The following is a 23,131-nucleotide window of genomic DNA, read 5'->3' on the forward strand; positions in this document are numbered from 1 at the left end:
TTGAAAAATGGTGACATTTTCATTCTGTCATTCCTCTTTATTTCTCAACTGGAAGAGAAAAAAAGCTTCCTTCTTCTAGTCTTAGGTTATACAGGAAAGGTGGTTAAATGCTTGATTCTTTCCCTTTAGTTGCTAATTATTAGAGTAGTGACTTAGTTTCTTAGCATTCTTCAGAGGTGACTAATGAATGGTGTGTATGTGTGTTTATTGTTATGAACTCATGGATTTTTAACATAAAATGTGTTGTAGTTATCCTTATTGGTGCTCAATTTGTGCCATCTTGGCAGTGAGGATTCCCGAACCCTTCTGATACAATCGCAGTGTCACTGTTATCTCCCTTGCTTTCTGTTTTGACAAGATATTGTTCATTTTCTGTTCTACACCTGGAACCAGCAGGTGGTTGGTTCGCCTAGGAGCCTTGGTTCCTTTTAGTCTGAAATGGTATTTAGAGAGCACAATATGGATACTAGGGGTGCTCATCACCATTGAGTTGGTCATTTTCCTAGGACTTTCAGGAGAATGATTTAACAGATACTTTCTATTTTAAAAAGAGAGGAAGGGAAAATACAACAAGTATATATTGACATTTTGAAGTTGAATCTAGCATTGTAGATGTTCACAGAAAACTCAAGCAAATAGGAAGCCAACTAAGACGATCAAGTCCCTTTTTCCTCTGGCATTGCAGTCTTCCTCCAGCACCACCTATTGCTAGAATCTAATGTGGAGCCAGCTCATTAAGCATAATTGAGCCTTGCAGAGTAAGAGTATAGAAGAATAGAATTGGTACTGAAAATGGAGATTATAGCATTATCTCTGTCAAAACAAAACAAGAAGACAATAATTACTATATGTATGTACTGGAGATATTCAGTCAAATCATCATGTTTTAAAGTTACTTGAAATAAGTAATTCTTCTCTGTATGGTTAAGCCACCCACTTGATAGGCAGGTGCATTAGTTTCATTTTGCTTTTGTTTAGGGTTTTGTTTAGGGCTTTAGTTTTTTTTTTAATTTGAAATTTGTTTAACTACATATAGAACATTCATATACTGGTTCCAAAATAAAATCTATGAAACAGAGTATATTCAGAGAACTCAAACTTCTATCTCCATCTCACCTACCCCTCTACCTTATTTTTTCTCTACCTTATGGCTAACCATTTAATTTCTTTTATGTTTTATCCTTACACTTTTAATATTATTTTATAATCTAAGTGATTTTATGTTATTTTTAAGATTTAAGCAAATACGTCATCCCATCCCATCCGCATCTTTCCTAGATAAGCAGTGGTATGAGATGCTTTAACACTTTGCTTTTTTACTTTTACTTTTTATACTAGAGGTCCTTCCTTAACATTATGTATAGAAATCCCATAGTCCTTTTGCCGCATAATGTGGAGATTAAGTTTTAGGTGACATACTTATAGAGGTGATAGTTGAAGCCGAGGGAGTAGGTGAGACCAATCCCTAGACCTAACAAAAATCTACAGAATCAGAGGAGAAAGAGTAGTGGTGGGGTCCAGAGAGGCAATCTGGGAGATAAGAGAATCTGGAAGGGTTAAGGAATCCAGATGACTTCTAGGAAGTAAGAGTCAGTGGCATCAAAAGATGTTAGACAGGTAGAAGACAAGAACTGAGAAAGGGCAGGTTTTGGTTTATGGAAATATTATCCAGGTATTTGGAATTTGGCTAATGTAAACCACTGACTGAGGGGAAAAATTTTTTCCCATCCACAAATGATATCATGAGGACTGCTTATGTGTTGTGTAACCTTAATACCTGTTCTCAGAGAATAGTGCCACCATCTACACAGTTATATAAGCTGGAAAAAAAGGTGCTATCTCTTCTTCATTTCATAGCCAGTGCGTCCTCCAAACCAGTCAGTTTTACTTCCCAAATCTCCTTCGTTCATCTCCACTTCTACCACTGCAAAGGGCTCCTACCTATCTCTGTGCAGAAGCACTTGCCCTTTTTCTAATCTCTTCTCTACATTGCAGGGACAGTGATTTTAAAAATGCACATCTGGCCATGTCACTTACTTACTTAAAAGCTTTTAGGAGACTTCTGAGACCAAGACCAAAATTGTCACATGATCCTTCTTGATCTGGCCCCTGCCTTGCCACCAGCTCCTTCTGTTGCCAGTTTTCCCCTTGATCTCTCCACTTGAGTCCTACTGGCTTTCTGTCACTTCTTTGAACCTGCCATGTTCTTGCTGGAGGCTTTGGTACATGCTGTTCTCTCTGCCTAGAAAGCTTTCATCAGTAATTGATGACTCAACTTTCTTATCTTGGTGCAAATATGATCTCTTTAGAGAAAGCTTTGCCTGGGTAATCTCTCCTCTCATTTTCCCCAACCATTCAACCCCACTAAAAACAGATTACTTTCCCCCATCATATGTTCTTCTAGCTTCTCATACTTTTTCCTTTATGGCACTTCTCAATTTGTAGTTATGTATTAGTATTATTGTTTCAGTAATGTTTGACTTCCTCACAACCACTCAGTAAAATTCATCTTTACAACCACTCAGTAAAATTTATGTTATTACCCTTATTTTAAAGATGAGCATTCTGAGTAACCTGTCCAAGACTACTTATCCAGTAAGTAGGGGAACTGGGATTTGAACCTACATTTCATCTAGGAGACTGGATGTCATAAGGGCAAGGATTGTGTTTGCTTTTTCTGATGGTTATATCCTCAGCAGTTAGCATAGTGCCTAGAATATTTGATATATTGAACTAAGGGTAATGTCCTTATATTTCCATTTCATATGTTTATAATTGAAAACATAGTGTCAGTTTAAATTTATGAACACTGTTAAGAAGATAACTGATAGAGTCAAGTATAGTTGGTATATCATTTATGTATGATTAGTCATGTGACCACCTTTTCTTTATTCTCAAAAATTGACGTGACGTTTCTTTCTTTTTTTTTTTTTTCGTTTCTTTTATTAGGTATGTACAAGCTGTGAGGACAATGCAGAAGCTAATGGGTTTTGTGTAGAGTGTGTTGAATGGCTCTGCAAGACATGCATCAGAGCTCATCAAAGGGTGAAATTCACAAAAGACCACACTGTGAGACAGAAAGAGGAAGTATCTCCAGGTAATAAATTAATTTTTAAATTTCATTTTTTCTCTATCCCTCCCAAGTCATTCTTTCCCATGCTAACTTGTTTTTTTTTTTTCTTGCGGTACGTGGGCCTCTCACTGCTGTGGCCTCTCCCGTTGCGGAGCACAGGCTCCGGACGCTCAGGCTCAGCTGCCATGGCTCACGGGCCCAGCCGCTCTGCGGCATGTGGGATCTTCCCGGACCGGGGCACAAACCCATGTCCCCTGCATCGGCAGGCGGACTCTCAACCACTGCGCCACCAGGGAAGCCCTACTAACTTGTTTTGATACACTCATAAGCATTAAATATACTCTTGTCTTTTACTACAAGGAAGTCTGTATTATGGCTGAATTTGAATACTTGTCAATGTTGGTCAGTATGAATAGATACAGAATTCTGCTTTATACTCACAACCCTCCTTCTCCTATAAATGCCTTAATTTGGTATGAATGTACAACATGTGAAAAAGTTGCCTTTAACACTTATTTTCGGGGCTTCCCTGGTGGCACAGTGGTTGAGAGTCTGCCTGCTGATGCAGGGGACGCAGGTTCATGCCCCGGTCTGGGAAGATCCCACATGCCGCGGAGGGTGCACGTCCGGAGCCTGTGCTCCGCAACGGGAGAGGCCACAACAGTGGGAGGCCAGCGTACTGCAAAAAAAAACAAAAACTTATTTTCTATATACACTATTGATAATATGTATAAAATAGGCAACCAACGAGAACATACTGTATAGCACAGGGAACTCTACTTAATGTACTATAGTGACCTAAATGGGAAGGAAATCCAAACAAGAGGGGATATATGTATACATGACACATTTTGCTGTACAGTAGAAACGAACACAACATTGTAAAGCAACTATATTCCAATAAAAATTAAAGAATTTTTAAAAACTTATATTCTCTCTTGTCTCTTATTTTTAAGATGATAAGGGGTGGGCTTAAAAAAAGTTTTACAACTCTTTTCTCTCTGATATTCTTATAGTAAACCTGTTTCATGATATTTGTTGTATAGATAACCAAAGAAGTTTTGCTTTTTATGTATTTAATTGTGGTTTCTGGGTTCTTATTGTGTTGCTTATGCTTATAATGTAAAGTTCACTAATAACATTTTTTTTACAGTAAAATATGTGTAACTTAAAATCTGACATTCTAACCATTTTTAAGTGTATAAATCATTGGCACTAATTGTATTCAAAGTATTAGGCAACCATCACCACCATTTCCAAAACTTTTTTAGCCCTTCCAAAAGAAACTGTACCCAATACATAATAACTGCCCATTCCCCTCTCCTCACCATTCCCTGCTGACCTCTAATCTACTATCTGTCTCAGTGAATTTGCTTATTCTAGATATTTCATACAAGTGGAGTCATAGGGTATTTGTCCCTCAATGTTTGGCTTATTTCACTTACCACAGTAGTGTTTTCAGGTTTTATCCATGTTGTAATATTTATCAGCATTTTGTTGATTTTTATGGCTCATTAGTATATTTCTGTTTAAAAATTAATCCACTGCTTTTTATTTATTGAGTCAACCAGTGTTTGTATGCCTGTTCTATATTCCAGGAACTTTGCTAGATTAAAGAGATGAAAAAGTGAATAAGATAGGTACTTCCTACCCTCCAGGAGTTATTAGTATGATGAAGACTGTGAACAAATTAGCAATCATAGTTTAGCCTCATAAGTTCTGTAGGAGCACATGAAAGGAGTATCAAACTCAGATTTGGGGATTTACATTGAAGGCCACATCTGGGACTTCAAGGATGAATGGAAGTTCATCACATAAATGAGAAGGGTGGGGAAAACTGAAGCACATGCACAAATTTCCAGAGGGGGAACATTGAGTGTAGCTGGAGAGTAAGATGCAAGAAGAGGAGAAGTAAGAGATGAGGCTAGGAGTCTTGAGACACAGGAAAAGGGGGATATAATTTCTGAGAACACTGATGAAGAAGAGACACAAAAGAGAAAAGGCCAGGTATATACTCAGGTAAATTTAATAGATTAGTTCTAGAAAGACTTCTGTTTTTCTGTAAAGTCAGCCATCTATTGAAAAAGAGAGCAGAGGAAATAGGACTGAAAGGTAAGAAATATGGAGGATATTTGAAATAACTCCAGTTGAAAGAGAGCTCTAGCTTTGGAAATAGGATTGCTTGGTAGCATCAAGGTTACATTTGGTATAGTCCTTAAAACTTCCTCTATCAGTCCTCGGCAGTCTGATATAGTTATAGAGAAGAATTGAACTATTTAGGGTTGGGGTTTAGCCGGACCAACATTCTAGAAGTTCCACAGGATAAGAGATGCGGATATAGGCATGTGTTGACATGAAGAATTTGGGGATTTTAACTGTATAAAGAAAGTGAAGTTGACAGTGTCAGTTGATAGGGCGAAATAAATGGTTAGGGACTAGAAATATCAGTGAGGTACAGTGAGAGTAGTTTAACTAAGAATTGGGAAGTTAGAAAGTAGAAGTTATTAGAGTGGGATATTTGAATTTATGATTATAGAAATGGAATAGTAATGGACAATAAATCTAGGGTGGGACCATGGTGTGTATGAAATGGAATAAGTAGCTAAAATGAAGTACAAGTCTCTAGAGATGAAAAAGTCTGAGAGGCTTGTCTTTATGTGGTACTCTCTGTGGACTTCCGAATCATCCAGGATGATGATGAGACTAAGGGCTAGGAGGATGACTATGAGTCAGGATTGAAATTCTTCATAAATAAAGGAAGTCTATAAAGGGATGACATGATGTCATAATTATCTAAATCAGAAGCTCTATAAATAATTATTCCTGAAGAGCAGGTACAAACCAGGATGTCCCAAGCCAACTAAGGATGTATGGTCACCCATCATCTACTGTGATGCCCAGATGATATGAACCTCAAGGAGAAGGGTGCAGGGAGCTATGACAATAGTAATGTTGAACCATTTTTGCTTTGCTGGAATTAATTCCATTTGGTCTTGATGTGTTGTGCTTTTAGTATTCTTTTAATACATTGCTAATTTTCTCTATCTGGTTGTTTTCCTTTTTTTGTTCAGAATTTTATATATTTTTCCCTTTTTGATATGACTAAATAGTAGTTTACCTTTTTGTTTTTATCCCTAAATTTATCTAATTACCCTCAATATATTTTTTAGTTCATTAATTTTATTTTTAATTCCTCTCAGCTTACCTTGGTATTGTTTAATCAGGCATTGTATTTATTTGTATTGTAATTTTTCTATTTAACATTGTAGCATAAGCATTGCCCAGTTTTATCTCCACTCTAGATAACTATTAAGAAGTTATGTGGATGACTACAGTGTAATAGTGTAAACTTTATGATTATCTCTGTGTTAATGGGTATCCTCTGTTAGGAATTTTGCAAAAGTGGAGAAATAATTTTTCCACCACCTCTTTTATACATTTTTATTAGATTTTTCTGCTTTGCATTAAAAAAAAAAACTCCCACATTTGGAATACAAAACATTCCAGTTGGTTCCGTTTGCTTAACTGGGCTATTAAGATTTTTTAATTTCATAAAACATCTTTTTAGCTACACACTTCCTTTTTCTCCTGAATTAATTTTAATTTTTACACTGAAAAGTGGAAAGCTCATTTATCTTTTCCTCCAGAAATGCAAAAAATACTTAATATTTTATTATCTGTAAAACCTGCTGGTAATGGTGGTGTCAGTGAAACTGTAGCTCCTTTATATCTCAATGGACTTTAATTTAAATGAACAATCTAATAATTATTTACTATTCAGTTATGTTAATTTTCTTCTTTTGCCTCCCATTGTCTCTACAGAGGCAGTTGGTGTGACCAGTCAGCGACCAGTGTTTTGTCCTTTTCATAAGAAGGAACAGCTGAAACTTTACTGTGAAACATGTGACAAACTGACATGTCGGGACTGCCAGTTATTAGAACATAAAGAGCACAGGTACCTGCATCTTTCCTACATACATAGATTTATAATACAGCTTTATGAGGACTAGACGACTGCTGGCGCCCCAGCCAAACGGCCGTCTGCAAATAATGTTTTGTTTGGCCATTAGTATGTTGGCCTAGTTCAAGATTTTTCAACTTTGGTGCTGCTGCCTTTGTTGTGGGGGCTATCTGGTACATTGTATGGTGTTTAACTGCACCTTTGACCTCCGTTTACTAGATTCCAGTAGGATTCTCCCAGTTGTGACAATCAAAAAATGTCTCTAGACGTTGCCAAGTGCCCTAGGCAGCAAAATCACCCTAGCTGAGAACCACTGGCTGACGCACTTTTTTAAACTATATGGAATTAGTTGCCAGCGTTGTAAATAAGATTTTACGTTTTAAAAAAACATTTAGATCTCTGGCTTTGGTTTTGTTTTTTGTTTTCTGGGTTTTTTTGTTTTGTTTTTTAAGAAAATTGAATCTGTTTTAGCCCTAGGTCCCATATATTCAATACTTTCATGTCAGTATTTGACTGGAATTGACTTTAGTCGTCTTTAGGATGGGCATGCTCTTCTAATTCGTCATAGTTCCTACCAAAGCTTACTTTTAAACCTGTCCTCCATAGGCATTTGAATTAGCAACAACTGAATTAAACAGTAAGATTCTGATAAACTGATACAGATATAATTGGTTGAAAAAGGTCTTCCAATAATGGCAGACTAGGTAATTTGCACCAGCCATACCAGTGAGGGTAACTAGAAAACATGGACAAAATACAGAAATCATTGATAAGATATTTTTAGAGCTTGGTAATAAAGAATTATTGGACCAGGATTGGGTTGGAATGGGGATAGAGAATGGTACAGGCTTTTTTCCCCTTGGAAGCATTTGCCTAGAGGTTGAGGGGTGCTTTTAATATACTCACAGGGCTGAAAGACAGGGATTGGAGTTCAGGGTCACAGGGGTTAAAGGCTTCTTCTTGCCTTGAGTTGGGATTCTGAAAGTCTACTCTATTATGGTAAAGATGAATGAGCTAGTAAATATTACAGTTCCTCACTGGAACTAAAGTGCAGAATCAGATCTTCTCAGTACCCAAAGTTGGATTAAATTGAAATCTTATTGCTTGTGCCCCAAGTTACCTGTTAGAATAAAATGTAAATTCTCCCTGGAGGAAGAAAACATCATCCTAGACCTCAGATTTATTTAATAATGAGTTTTACAAAATGGTTCAGCACACAATTAGAAATAACCAAATATGCTAGGAGATAAGACAATGTGAACAATGTCTAGAACTTACATTACAGTAACTGAAATTAACTCAATAGAGGGTTTAAGAGCAGGTCTGACATGCCAGGAAATGAGAATTAATGAACTGGGAGAAAATTAAGAAAACATCAAAATGAAGTATAATAAACAGAAAGATGGAAAATGGAAGAGGGATCGAGAAGATGTAACACAAGGTGTAATTGAGGTCCAAGAAAGAGAGAGAAGAATGGGAAGGAAGCAACATTTGAGGGCAGAATATAATGGCTTAGAACTTTGTAATACTGAAGAAAGACATCTAGCCCATATTCAAGAAGCCCCATAACTCCCCAGCAGGATAATTAAAAAATAAAGTAATATTTTTGAAGTGCAAAAAGAAAATACTATAAAACTAAAATTCTATACCCAGTGAACATAATCTTCAGAAATGAAGGTTTATAAGAAAGACGTTTTCAGACAAAATAAACTGGGAGAAGTTATCCCCAGTAAGCACTCACAAAAGCATACATTAGGCAGAAGAAAAACGGTAGGTGATACATGATGGAAAGAACGGCTGAAATGATAAGTATGAGTAAATCTAAATAAATGTTGACTTACACAGTAATGTCTTGGTGTGTCATGTGTGTGTTAAATATCACACAGATATGTTAGGAGGATATGGAGTTCATGTTCTAAGGTTCATGCATTGCTTAGGAAGAAGGTACTAAACTACAAGTTATTCTTAGATGATAAGTTAAGATCTGCATTTTTTAATGCATAGAGTAGTCACTAAACGAATAGTAAAAGTCAATATGATTATCAAGATAACAGAGAGAGAAAGTAGAAAAATTAACAATTAGTCTAAACACAGGCCAAAAAAGAGAATAGGAACAAAGAACAAATGGGATTTAATAAGACTTGATAAGTTGGTGTATCTCCAAATATATTTGTAATTATAATAAACGTGAATGGATAAAATGTTCCAAATTAAAAGATTCTAGGCTGGATAAGAAAGCAAATAGAGAATCTGCTACTTGCTTTTTGTGAGAGAAACATCTAAAACCTAAGTATATAAAAAGAATGATGAGAAAAGCTATGCCATACAAACGCTAATCAAAGGTAAGCTGGTATATCGAAGTACATTGTTTGAGATAAAGAGAGAAACTTTATAACAATAAAAGGCTCTTTCTGTCTAAAAGATATAATAGTTCTAAATTTATATTCCTCATAGCCTTACAAAATATAAAGAAAAAAGGCAGAGACAAATCCACATAGTGGGAAATTTAACATATTTCTCTCAGTAATTGGCAAAACAAGCAGACTAAAACTCAGTAAGGATATTTCAGTAAGAATCAAAAAACACAATTAGCAAAATGACCTCATGGACATTAAGGACACTGCACCCAATGATAAACATTATTTCCAAACATAAAAAAGGAAAAAATCAATTAACCATATGCCAGGGCAGTTTTATATTTCAGAAGATCGAAATCATATAAATTCTTGTGTAAACTCAATGCAGTCAATCTAGAAAACAATAATAAATGAGAAAAATCTCCATATATTTGAAAATGAAGAAATGTAATTCATATCAAAACACAATGAGGTATGATCCTGGACTGTATCCTGGACTAGAGAGGGGAAATGATATAGAGGACATTATTGAGACAAATCACATAATTGGAGAATGGTCTGTAGATTAGATGAAAGTATTATCTCAATGTCAGTTTTCCTGTATTTAGTAATTATACTGGGGTTACGTAATAGAATGTCCTTGTTTTTAGGAAATGCATACTAATTATTAAGGAGTTAAAGGACTTTGCTGAGGAAATATTTGAAAATCTTTGTAAAGGTATACGTGAGATCTCTGTGCTATTGCAAATCTAACTTTGAAATTATTTCAAAGATAAGCAGGTAAAAATAAATTTAAAGCATCAAAGAAGAAATTCCAATGAATATTAGAAAATATTTTTATCTGAGTGATAGTGAAAATACTATCCTTGACATATCCTGCTAAAGCCACGATTAGAGGAAAATATATATCGCTAATGCATATATTAGATATTAAGGATAAAAAGTAAATGTCCTAAACATTTATCTCAAGTTAGAAAAAGCAGCAAATTAAACCCAAAGTAAGTAGCAAAAAGGATGCAATAAACACAATGCAGAATCAAAGCCAAAAATTGGATCTTTCAAAAGATTAACAAATCTCTTTATGAATGATTAAAAAGAAAACAGACTCAAAAAACCAATGCCAGGAGTGAAAGGGGGGGCATCACCACATTTTCTACAGGCATTTAAAAATATAAAAAGGTTTTTTGTCAATAGATTTGAAAACTTTTACATGAAGTGGGATAATTCTTAGAAAATACACTTACCAAAACTAGCACAATATAAAATAGAGAATCAGAACAGTCCTTTATTTTAGTGTAAATCCCACAAAGAAAACTACAGACCCAAATGATTTCACTGATGAATCTACAAAATAGGTAAGGTTAAAATAATGCTTTTCCTATACAGTCTTGTCCATAGAACAGTAAAGAATGAATTCTCTCCAACTTGTTTTATGAGAAATCAAAATCGAAAATTACAAACCAGTCTTACCCATGAAATGAACTTAAAATTTCTAAGAAATACATTAGGAAACCAAGTCCAGGAGCATTGTGATTTTTGGATAATAGAATCACAACTAAGTTAGCCTTATTATAGGAATACAAAGTTCATTTTACCTTTGAAAATCATTAATGTAATTCGTCCTGTTAAAAGACTAAAGGAAAAATTATATGACCATCTCCACAGAGGCAGAAGAAACAGTCAAGAAAAAATGTATATCCATGATATACAATCTTAGCAAACTAGGAATAAAAGAAAATTTCTCAAACCTGATAAAGATTATCTATGAAAAGAGCTAGAAAACATCATAATGGAATATTGTAAATTTTTTGCATTGAGTTTAGGATAAACCTAAATAAAGACGACCAGTTTGATCATTTCATTTAATAATTACATTGTATTAGGGTCCCAAAGAGTGTATAACAAAAAAAAGTTTACTAAGATAAAAAAAACTTGACCTAAGAAAGAATTTTAAATGTCAGTATTTACAAACGATATGATTATGTACAAAAGAAATCCAATAGAAATATTATTAACTGTGTGTTCCCCCTTCTTTCTAACTCTGGCAACCCTACGTATAATACTTACTGATTTAATTACACTCACACTTTTAAATCACATTATGTGAAATAATGTATTTTGTGCATTTTATGAAAAACTTTTAATAAAACTCTTTTTATGTATCTTACACATCATCTGTTTCTCTAGAGCTCCTTTAGAGTCATCTTACATAGTTTGTCAGAGGTTGTTACCTTAACTTTCAAGTCAATTTTTTTTTAATTTAGGTATTTTATGATATTGTTGCTTGAAGCTTTGTCACACGCAAGGCATAACATCAGGAGTTTTACCCCCATCACCTCACTTCCCCCCATTTATTAAAAGCATGCAATATTTGTTATTTGTGACCTGTAGCACAATGAATATTGAAAAGTATATTTAAACCTGTTATTTAAAAGTGATCTTCAAAATATTTGTTTACAAAGCATCAAACTTTCATAATTATGAAATTGCAAAATAGTTAATAAATCTACATAGATATTTATCTATGATTACTTTTTGCCGGGTCCACCAAGGGAGCCTGTTAAGCTTGTAAAACTGAATGATTGAATGTGTTTTTCTCAGATTTTAAAAATTATTTAAAGAGTGTCCATGGACTTACCTGGTGGCGCAGTGGTTAAGAATCCGCCTACCAGTGCAGGGGACATGGGTTCGAGCCCTGGTACGGGAAGATCCCACATGCTGCGGAGCAACTAAGCCTGTGCGCCGCAACTGTTGAGCCTGCACGCCATAAGTACCAAAGCCCACACGCCTAGATGCAACAAGAGAAGCCACCACAATGAGAAGCCCGCACACCGCAACGAAGAGTGGCCCCCCGCTCGCCACAACTAGAGAAAGCCCGCACACAGCAATGAAGACCCAACACAGCCAAAAATAAATAAATAAATTTATTTATTTAAAAAATAGAAATTAAAAAAATAGAGTGTCCATGATTAATATCTGTAAAGACTCCTTCCTTTTTAAGAGAGAATTTGTGGTGGGGTGGACCTGCCTTCTGTGGATATATTTGGTATTTTAAAAAGATTATTATTTATATCCTTTATACTCATAAATAGTTTCCTATTAGTTATTTGTTTGCTTTGGGGCTTTTCCTCATTTTAGACAGACATTTGTGTGAAATAAGTTGCTTATTATTTTTTCAGATATCAATTTATAGAAGAAGCTTTTCAGAATCAGAAAGTGATCATAGATACACTAATCACCAAACTGATGGAAAAAACAAAATACATAAAATTCACAGGAAATCAGATCCAAAACAGGTAAATTTATATTTATGGTATTACTTAAATCATCTGTATATAATGTGTTAAGTATATTAACTCTAAGAACAGACATTTTACTTAACTCATGGTGAAGTACATCCAAGTAAGCTGTCAGATGGGTCTAATAACACATAGTTGATAAGGCTTTTCCAGAAACTTTGGATTTCTGGGAAGTTTGGAAAGTATTCTTTTCAGCCATGAAATTTCAAAACTATTATGGTAATAAGCTACTTTTAATAACAGCTCATTTATCAGGTAAGTATTAATAATTTTTAATTATTTTGTGTTTTCCAATTATCCAAGAAATGCCAGGATTTAAAAACAAAACTATTTTTATAGTACTGTAAAATATTTTAACACTTAATTAGATACATAATTGCTATTTTAAGCATTGCTAGACTTAGAGATGCCTCCCCTGAGCTGTCAGCTTTTAACTGCAGTGAGGCAGAGATCATAGAACACCAGGAGACTGGGCTTGTTAAACTGTTTCACATACCTTTTACTCCTTGTCAGATACAGTACTTAAACAGCTTCTACATATTGTTTGTTATACTGTTTGTCCTCCAAGGGAGTAAATCATCAACTGTCCAAAGGCTCATGTCCTAAAATTCGGTGATTGGAGAGCAAACCATTGACCTCTGTGGGGAGGAGGGAGTTTGCCTAGTACCCCCCTTTGCATCCCATTTGAGGCACATGCTGACATTTTACAACACCTGTGAAATCCCATGTTCCCTTTCTTTTGTTGTTTTGCACATGAAAGTAACATGTCACTGCTTAAATAGATAAAGAAATACTTATTAGAAAGAGCCTGAATAAGAGAGGCCTTGCAGGGGCTTTGAATGTTGTTCATAGGGAAAAGTATATCAGCCTTTTTGTAGTTCATCTTCCTTAAGATCAGTTGTCACAATCTGTTACTCATCATTTTTCAACATGGCTAGGGTGGGGCATTTGGTACTTTTTTCCAAGGAATTCCTTGGCTTACCTGCTTTCCTTAATGGAGATTTTAAACATAATTTAACCTTTTCTTGACTCCCTGGTGTTATTATTACATCTATTATACATTGTGATAATAAAAGCTCTGTTGTGCGTCTTTTAGTTTCTATTATTCTTTTGTTATCAGCTCTCATTTCATTTTATCTTTCTCTTTCACATGAGAACTGTAGTTGACCAAATACTATTTCCTTTGTCGTATTCTAATAACAGTACTGTATTTTTGCCAAATTGATGTAATTGGTGGGTTTAAAATTTTGTATCTGAGTAATTGAAAATATATAATGAATATTTATGGAATGATAAGGGTAGATAATCTCTACCATCTAGTGGCAAACAGTAGTAATTGTAAAATAACTAATTTTATGTAAACGATCCACTGTTGATGAAATTCACCCTTTTGACTTTTTTCTTACTCTTTCACTGTGTATATGGTATGACCTATGGACCAGAGTTTACTCTTTTTTTTTTTTAACATACGGATATTCATTTGTTCCAACACTTGTTCTGTTTGTTGAAAAGATTATCCTGTTGCTATTAAACTGCCTTGGTACCTTTGTTGAAAATCAGTTGACCATATATGTGTGAGATTATTTTGGACTCTCTTTCCATTGTGCTTTTCTTTCTTGCTAATACCCCACTTTCTTCATGACTAGAGCTTTTTATAGTAAGTCTTAAAATCACATAGTGTGAATTTTCCAAATATTTTTTTACCTTTTTTTTTTTTTTTTAGTAGTAGTAGTTTATGCTCTTTTTACAAAATAATACATTATGGTGTGGAAGGATTTTAGTTTTTGAATTGTAAAAATTAAAGACTCTTTGGATTAGGTGCTAATTCTTTGTATCTTTATAGCTACCTGATTATAGAAGGATTAAATTTACTGGACTGACTTTGCTATTAATTCATCTTTATGCATGTGCAAACATGGCATTACTTGTCCTTTTTTCATCCTGTTCTACCATCATGAGGATTTAAATTAGTTGGGTTTTTTGTTTTGTTTTGTTTTGTTGGGTTTTTTTTTTTTTTTGAGGTTGTTTGCTTCCTAGACCTATCTGGTTTCCTTGATCCTCTAGCCAATATTGATATCAAATAATTATCTTGAAGAATTTCCAACGTTGGTGGGGGGGTGATAAATTAAGAGTTTGGGATTAACATTTACACACTACTATATATAAAATAGGTAACCAACAAGGACCTACTGTATAGCACAGGGAAATTATACGCAATATTTTGTAATAACGTATAAGGGAAAATAATCTGAAAAAGAATATATATATATGTATGTATAACTGAATCACTTTGCTGTCCACCTGAAACTAATACAATGTTGTAAATCAACTATAATTAAAAAAAAAAAAGAATTTCCAACAGAGAATAAAATCCCTGCCCTTTTCATCTTAAGTTTTGGAAGATAAGCAGGCAGAAGAAATAAAGCTTTTTTTTTTTTTTAACATCTTTATTGGGGTATAATTGCTTTACAATGGTGTGTTAGTTTCTGCTTTATAACAAAGTGAATCAGTTATACATATACATATGTTCCCATATCTCTTCCCTCTTGCGTCTCCCTCCCTCCCACTCTCCCTATCCCACCCCTCCAGGCGGTCACAAAGCACCGAGCCGATATCCCTGTGCCATGCGGCTGCTTCCCACTAGCTATCTACCTTAGAAATAAAGCTTTTTGTTTATCTCAGAATGTTTGATGGTGGATGCCTCATTATTCTATTTCTGCTTTTATAAGATATTCTGGTATAATGCTATGTATTTTTTTTCCTATCCATCTTGATCTCCATGAAAATAGCATTCCCATTTTCTCTAATCAAAGGAAAAAATGTATATGCTGGTTGATAAAAACATATAGTTATTTGGCTGCTTATTTCAAGACAAATGTGCTATTAAAAGTAGCAAACTACTATTATTGTCTTTCTGCTTTTATTCAGATATAATGAATAGGTAACAGTTCAGATGACTAAGATAATAGTGACACATTTAAGCTTTTCTACTTCTTAGTTGCAGTGAATACAGTAGAACTCATTCAGTCCTGGTTTTCCTTATCTTGTTTATAAATCATTTTTTTTGTCCAACCTTTTAGGCTGAGAATTTTTCCAGGTGTCATAATCTTTCCAAATAATGTTTTCTTAAGATGTGTTCATTCTCTTGCAGTTTTATACATTTTGATTTTAAGATTGAATTGACTATGTCTTTTGGAAGAATTAATATTTCTGCTATCTCATCTTCAAGAAAGTCTATTTAAACTGAAGGACCCTTAGAAAAAGCTGAGCGTTTAAGAGCTGAAAACCTTTTGGTCTAATTTAGGGATTAGAAAATCAATATTACATACTGTAAAACAAATCTTCTGCCTTAGATTTTAGACTTCCCCCTTTTGTTTAATTTTCAGGATAATTGAAGTAAATCAAAATCAGAAGCAGGTGGAACAGGATATTAAAGTTGCCATATTTACATTGATGGTAGAAATAAATAAAAAAGGAAAAGCTCTACTGCATCAGCTTGAGGTAAGTTACTGTTAATGGGACAGTATGTTGTAGTGATTTACCGTAGTATTTTCTCATGTATTTGTGAATTTGAAATCACAGCCTTTTTTGTATAATTGTTTACATTTGATTCAGTAATATTTTTCTCCATTCTCAGGCTCTACCTTGTATCTGACAGTTTACGGCTTTATGATACAGTAGGAATGTCTTAATCCTTATTGTTTACTTCAGAGCACAAAGTATAATGCCTTGCTTGAAGGAGGAGCTTAGTAAATATTAAAGAGATGTAAAGAGATGAATCTTTTTAGAGATCCATTGAATTGACAGCTTTGGGTCACCAGAGGAGTGCAATTGAGCAAAGTTTTTCAGAAAGTTACATTAAGTTAGTTATATTTAGTTCTCAAATATATACATTTAACCTTACGAGAAATTAGGTAAAAGGATGTGCCTCCTGCCCTCAGCAGTCCTAACTGTGAAAGCAGTACTCAGGGAGAGGTGCTCAAGGCACTTAAGATAGTTGTTTGTCACTGCAGGTAAGAAAAATATTACTAACTTCATCAGCTTTCTTATATTCATGAAGGTCAAGATCCAGAGTCAGTGTTTGACTCAAATAACATGAGGTTACAACTTCTACATGGTATCTTAACATAATATTAATTGCATGATATTTTGGTATCCATTTAATGTATTGGTGCAAAAAGAATTTAACAGTAGAGAAGCAAATTAAGAAGAGAATAAAAGAATCCTGATGTTCGGAGATTTTAAAAAAAGCCTCATAGAAAAAATTTAGTTCAACATCTTTATTTTATAGTTGACAAAATTATAAGGTCTTTGTCAGAAGGTTCTCTTCCTCCTGGGAAAGCATGGTCATTCCCATGGTTTATCAATCATACAGGAAACAAAGACCAAAATAATTCTCTCTCCTCTTGGAAACAAATACTTAGTGAAAAAGTATTCGGCTAGGAGGAATACATTTACAGTAACTGTGTTTTCAAGGTTCTGGGGGGCGGGCGGTGGCGTGTTTTTTTTGTTTGGTTGGGTTTTTTTTTTAGATAGAAGCATTTAAACTATTTTAAAAGATTTCAAAGCTCTGCTTAAAATCAAATGTCACATAGATTTGCTTCTCAGAGATGAATAGTGCACACATTGCTGTGGCTGTTTCCAAACTTCACTGTAAATCAGAATCACTTGAGGAGTTCTTTAAAAATCAAGATAAGGAACAAAAGATGACCACATCCCCAAATCTCTAGGGATGAACCTCGTCATCAGTATTATTTTAAATCAACTTTATTGACTTACATTTTCTTTTTTTTTTGCGGTACGCGGGCCTCTCTCTGCTGTGGCCTCTCCCGTTGCGGAGCACAGGCTCCAGACACGCAGGCTCAGCGGCCATGGCTCACGGGCCCAGCCGCTCTGTGGCATGTGGGATCCTCCCAGGTCGGGGCACAAACCCACGTCCCCTGCATCGGCAGGCAGACTCTCAACCACTGCGCCACCAGGGAAACCCTTAACTTATAATTTTTGCAGCACCTTTTAAAAATGCTTTTCAGTCTTCATACCCAGTCTCCTGGTTCACAGAATCCTTCTTTAAGGCGAATAAATGTAGTCAGTATTTACTAAGACTCCAGACCCAAATAGTTTGTTACTATAGAAGACCAAGAAACTTGGGCTTCTGATTCTCAATTTGCAACATCCCTAAAAGTCAACAGAATTTCTGTTCTTTCTAGAATGTGTCCAAAGTAACGCTTAGTTTTTACAGAGGTCAGAAATAGCCTAATAAGTAAATTATCTCTGGACTTAAAATTAGATACGACAAAGCCACTGATAGTCACTGCAATGACTTAATTCAGTTTAGCATATGTGTATTTTCCAAATTTGAAACCAACTAGGGCCAGGATCTAGGTTCATTTTCTCTATTGAGAATATAATTCCATATTGGAGTGTAGCAATTTTACTTTTAAACTTTTTTTTAGAGCTAGTCCTGTTCTCTCCTCCTTTCCTTGCCAGGTAAAGGAGATTTGAGGTTAGAGACCTTTAAAATAGCACAGGTTCAGTGGGTTTTTCTTCCACTTTTGACTAACCTATGTTCTTGCTTGTATACTTCCCTTAGAGAAATTCTATAGTCTGCTTTTCTGTAGTTCTTTTTGAGAGTGCATTGGTACCATTAGTCACTATATCAATTGGTTCCCATGGTAATTTTCAACAGACAAAAATTATATGCTTCCTTTTTTTTTTCCAAACTTCACTGTAAATCAGAATCACTTGAGGAGTTCTTTAAAAATCAAGATAAGGAACAAAAGATGACCACATCCCCAAATCTCTAGGGATGAACCTCGTCATCAGTATTATTTTAAATCAACTTTATTGACTTACATTTTCTTTTTTTTTTGCGGTACGCGGGCCTCTCACTGTTGTGGCCTCTCCTGTTGCGGAGCAGAGGCTCCGGACGCGCAGGCTCAGCGGCCATGGCTCACGGGCGCAGCCGCTCCGCGGCGTGTGGGATCTTCCCGGACCGGGGCACGAACCTGTGTCCCCTGCATCGGCAGGCGGACTCTCAACCACTGCGCCACCAGGGAAGCCTGCTTCCTTTTTTTTTTTTTTTACTATACACAAAGCATAAATGTTGTCTACCATGTGGCATAACTTGGCACAAACTAGTTGCAATCAGGATAAGAATGCCTAAAAGGTGAAATCATGTGCTTGAGTAAATCATGTGATCTGGTAACTTTACTTGATTGCTGGATGGTACATCTATTTTATTTGTGAGTATTGAATTTAATGGGCATTTACTGTATTATAGCTAATCCACGGTTTTGTACCTCTTTGGATACTGGAAGATGCATGAACAGAAACCTGTATCCCACAATATGTACAACCAGACCAAGGGCCTTGGAGAGAAGGGGCAGGCAGCAGAGGCAGGGTGGCGTTGGTGGTGGCTACAGCACTGGGGGCACGGTTTTTACTTCAGTGAGAATGAGCCTTTGTACCAAGGGATAGGTTGCTATCACCTGGGTTCTTAGAGGTGGTGGTTATTCTAATTGGGTAATCTGATGATGACCATTAAAATATATGTTACATGCAGAACTAATTTTGAAACTTTTTTTTTTCAGAGTCTTGCAAAAGATCATCGAATGAAACTTATGCAACAGCAGCAGGAAGTGGCTGGACTTTCTAAACAGTTGGAACATGTCATGCATTTTTCTAAATGGGCAGTTTCCAGTGGCAGCAGTACAGCATTACTTTATAGCAAGCGACTGGTAAGATAAACTCAGTATGGCATTTAACATACTATCAAAATACAGAGAGAAACAATGGAGTTATTAGAATGCTTAAAATTTAGAAATGTTCATTAGTCTGTACTTAAATGCTTTTTACCTTTTTCTAATTTTTATCAATCAAAATATTTTGGTTTTAAAAAATCTTATATTGCCATGATTGAGGCGTATCTTCAATTTTAATCTACCATCATCCCTCCTGTTTTGTTCTTTTCCAAGTTTTCTCTGTCTTAGTGGCAGTTGAACTTAATACTAACAATAAAGATAAGAGTAAACATTTCCTGATCACCTGTAGTGTGCCAGGCACTAATCCTAAGCATTTCCATGTAATATTTATTTAAACATTCACATCATTTTTATGAGATAGGTATACCTATCCATCCATTGTATGGGCGATGAAACCAAAGCACAGAGTTAAGTAACATGCCTAAGGCCACTCAGCTTGGACACCTGAACCCAGAGGCTGTGTTCCTTTTGTCTGTACTGCGTTGTTTACTCTGTCAGTGATACATGGTGCTGGGTATTTCAACCCCATTGCTAGAGAAAAGTGGCTCTCATTTGTTCAGCTGTTTTCAGAATAGTCTAGAACCTTGCTACTGAAAATATGGTCACTGCATACTAATCAGGTGGTTCAGTAGATGTGGGGTGAGGCCAAATTCTGTGGTTCTGACGAGCTCCCAGGTGATGCTGCTGTGCTGCTTCGTAGACCACCTTTAGTAGCAAAGGATCTAGAAGACATTCAGCCGTGGAAGTCACACCACATAAGCATTCTTAAAATCTCCTGCTTTACTCTTATTTTATTAAAGATTCCACAGAGATTGACACTTTGAAATCAAATTATGACATCCAAATCTGTTTTCTGTTCACCCACTCAGTTTTGTGGAAGGAATTTTCTACGACCATTTTGAAATAAGGAAATGCACTTCAGGATAAACTTCTGCAAACTAGGTTCAAATATTGAGTAACTTATTAGAAAGCTGATTTATATAAGTATTCCTAATCATGAATTGTATTCAACTCTTAAGATTATTTTCTTTCATAATTATCAATGATGTGGTCAATCTTGAGTCTTTTTTTTCTTTTTCTTCCTTTTTACTGCTTCATTGGTCTAATGAAAAACAGCTTCTATACAGTACATACCTTCTCTGTTACTTATGTTTTCCTGTAAGTCAAACAAAACGGATAAAAGGAGAAAATGAGAGAATTGTCTTTTTTTCAACTAGACCCATTATTAATATTTTTATTTGTATGTGTGTAAGAAAGCATGTTATTCACACAATCAGATATTCAATCTCCTTATCAGTTTAAGAATTTGTTTCTCTGATTTTATTCTATGATTTTGTTTGTGATTATAAGACAAAGAAAACAGTACAAACTCGAAGATGGGATTACTTAATCTGCACAATGATCTCTTGAAATAGGAGAGAGGAAGATTGGTCTCTATATTATACACAGGAGAAAATAAACACAGTGAAGCATAAGCAACCAGTATTACCAGCTTCCTGATTTACTAAATTGTGTTTTTTAATTTTTAAAAGTCTGTGGAACCCAATCACATCACTAGCAGCAGATATAGCTAGTAAAATAATTTACCTATAGTGAATGCAGAGCTAAGGCTTGTGATTACTTTTAAACATTTAGAAGGATTTTTAACCTCAGAAAATTTGAAAGTCACTATATTATGCAACTCTGTCCTTTAGAGCTTCTATGCTTCATAAATATAGCCATGTTTACTAAGGTTATTTTTTTAATGATGGCTTTTATATGCTTAAAAATTAAAAAGAAACGTCTTGCTGGCCTGAAATTTCAAGCTTAGCTTGTAATTCTTAGTTCATTTTTTTTTGCTATAGGAATTATAATCAGTAAAAGACCAAACCCATTGGAATAGCAGGATCCTTTCAGAAGTCCAGTTTTAAATATATTTTAAAACATTTTCACAGTATTTCCTTAGGATTCTTCTGTCATCTGTTAAACATTGAGTTTATCCTTATATTATTTAGAAGGAAGGCAAGAAATACCGACAGAAGAGACCAGGAGAGTAAAACACAGTATTCTTTTTACTAGCAATAGATATTTCTATAATACTAGTGATTAGGAAGCTGTTAAGGTATAGGTAGTAAAAGGGAAATCCACAATCTTTTTTACTCCCTTTCCCCCGTCCTCCCATATAATTAATCTTCAAAGACTTCTGTTTCCTGAATATCTCATCGACAATTCCTTGCTTTTAGTCCTCAGGGTTCAGAATGTCATGGTCGTTTGCCTGGGTACTGTTAGCCTTTCTTAGAATGCTTTTTCTTTCTCCTGAGTAAATCCTCATCTTTGTAGAGACTACCAGGTTCAGTTTAGATGTGTCTTCCTTTCCTTTTGGCAGCCTTCCATGACCAAGACTGGGTTGGATTACCCGTCTATGTGTTTACAAAGCCCTTATGCATATATCCATCAATACTATTACTGATTTTTATCTACTATTATTACATTTGCATATTTTTCTGTGAATTTCATTAGACTTTTTACTTCTTAAAGGGTAAAAATTTTGTGTTACCCAGTGCTTGATATATAGGAACTCAATGAAAGATTGATGGTAAATAAATAAGGTAGCAGATAACATCTCTTGTCAGAAGCTATAAATAAGTGTAGACAAAACCTTATGTTATATTTTACAGGATTGGAAACTCGAATACTAAATTTCTTTTTTAAGTTTATTTTAACTTCAATAGAAAGGAGACAGTATACAGTATTGCCATCTGAAAAGCTGTTTTGACATCTTCCATAGTTTTAAAAATAATTTTGTCCTTTGCTTTTTGAACAGTAGCTAAGTTTTCAGTGTGAAACCTGAGTTTAAGTTCAGATACATCTGAAGGGATCAACAAGTATATTTAATTAATCCTTATTTGTCTTTTACAGTAGCCAGGGTTTATGACTCCTCATAGGAAAGTTTTTGCCATAATTCTTTTGCTTAGCATATTATGAGCATGTTTTATAATGAGAATTATTAGAAGATGCAAAAAAAATTAAGAAAGGTAGAAAAACTTAGGCAAAAGAACATTGTGTTGAGTGCTGTTTGCTAAACACTGTGCCATGTATTCTACATAGTCCCAAAATAAATACGTTTTTTTACACAATTTATTGTAGCTATTTAAGATAATTTAGCAATTGAATGAAGCAAACTTATTTATTCAAAAATTATTTATTGAATACCTGTTATGTATCAGGTGGCATTCTGAGTACTAAGGGAACAGAAAACAAAGCAAAATCTCTGCCCTCAAGAAGTTGCATTTTTAGGGACTTCCCTGGTAGTGCAGTGGTTAAGACTCTGCACTCCCAATGTAGGGGGCCTGGGTTCAATCCCTGGTCAGGGAACTAGATCCCACCTGCCTGCCACAACTAAGAGTTCACATGCCACAACTAAGGAGCCTGCCTGCCACAACCAAGGAGCCCATGTGCCGCAACTAAGGAACCCGTGAGCCACAACTAAGACCCAGCACAACCAAATAAATAAATAAATATTTTTTTTAAGTTGCATTTTAATGAAGAGAGATACAATACCAAAATAAGTAAAATGTATAGACCATTGCATGGTATTGAGTGCTCTAGAGAAAAGTAAATTAAGGGAAGAGTCGAGGAGCATTGGGGTAGGATTGTGATTTTAGTTATGGAATTCTATCTAAAGAGGGTGATATTTGAGC

General features: G+C 35.1%; 1 protein-coding gene across 3 annotated transcripts in view; it reads left to right on the forward strand.

Moving 5' to 3' along the window:
• Positions 1-23,131, forward strand: part of TRIM24 (tripartite motif containing 24) — a 93,481-nt gene that overhangs the window by 39,628 nt on the left and 30,722 nt on the right. For all 3 annotated transcript variants that reach the window (XM_079931124.1, XM_079931126.1, XM_079931125.1), the window contains exons 3-7: positions 2,950-3,097; positions 6,896-7,028; positions 12,571-12,687; positions 16,077-16,191; positions 19,281-19,427. In XM_079931124.1, the coding sequence (XP_079787250.1) occupies positions 2,950-3,097; positions 6,896-7,028; positions 12,571-12,687; positions 16,077-16,191; positions 19,281-19,427 (660 nt within the window). The remainder of the gene's footprint in view (positions 1-2,949; positions 3,098-6,895; positions 7,029-12,570; positions 12,688-16,076; positions 16,192-19,280; positions 19,428-23,131) is intronic.

Source organism: Stenella coeruleoalba, assembly GCF_951394435.1.
Source record: "Stenella coeruleoalba genome assembly, chromosome: 9".
NCBI classification, from domain to species: Eukaryota; Metazoa; Chordata; class Mammalia; order Artiodactyla; family Delphinidae; genus Stenella; species Stenella coeruleoalba.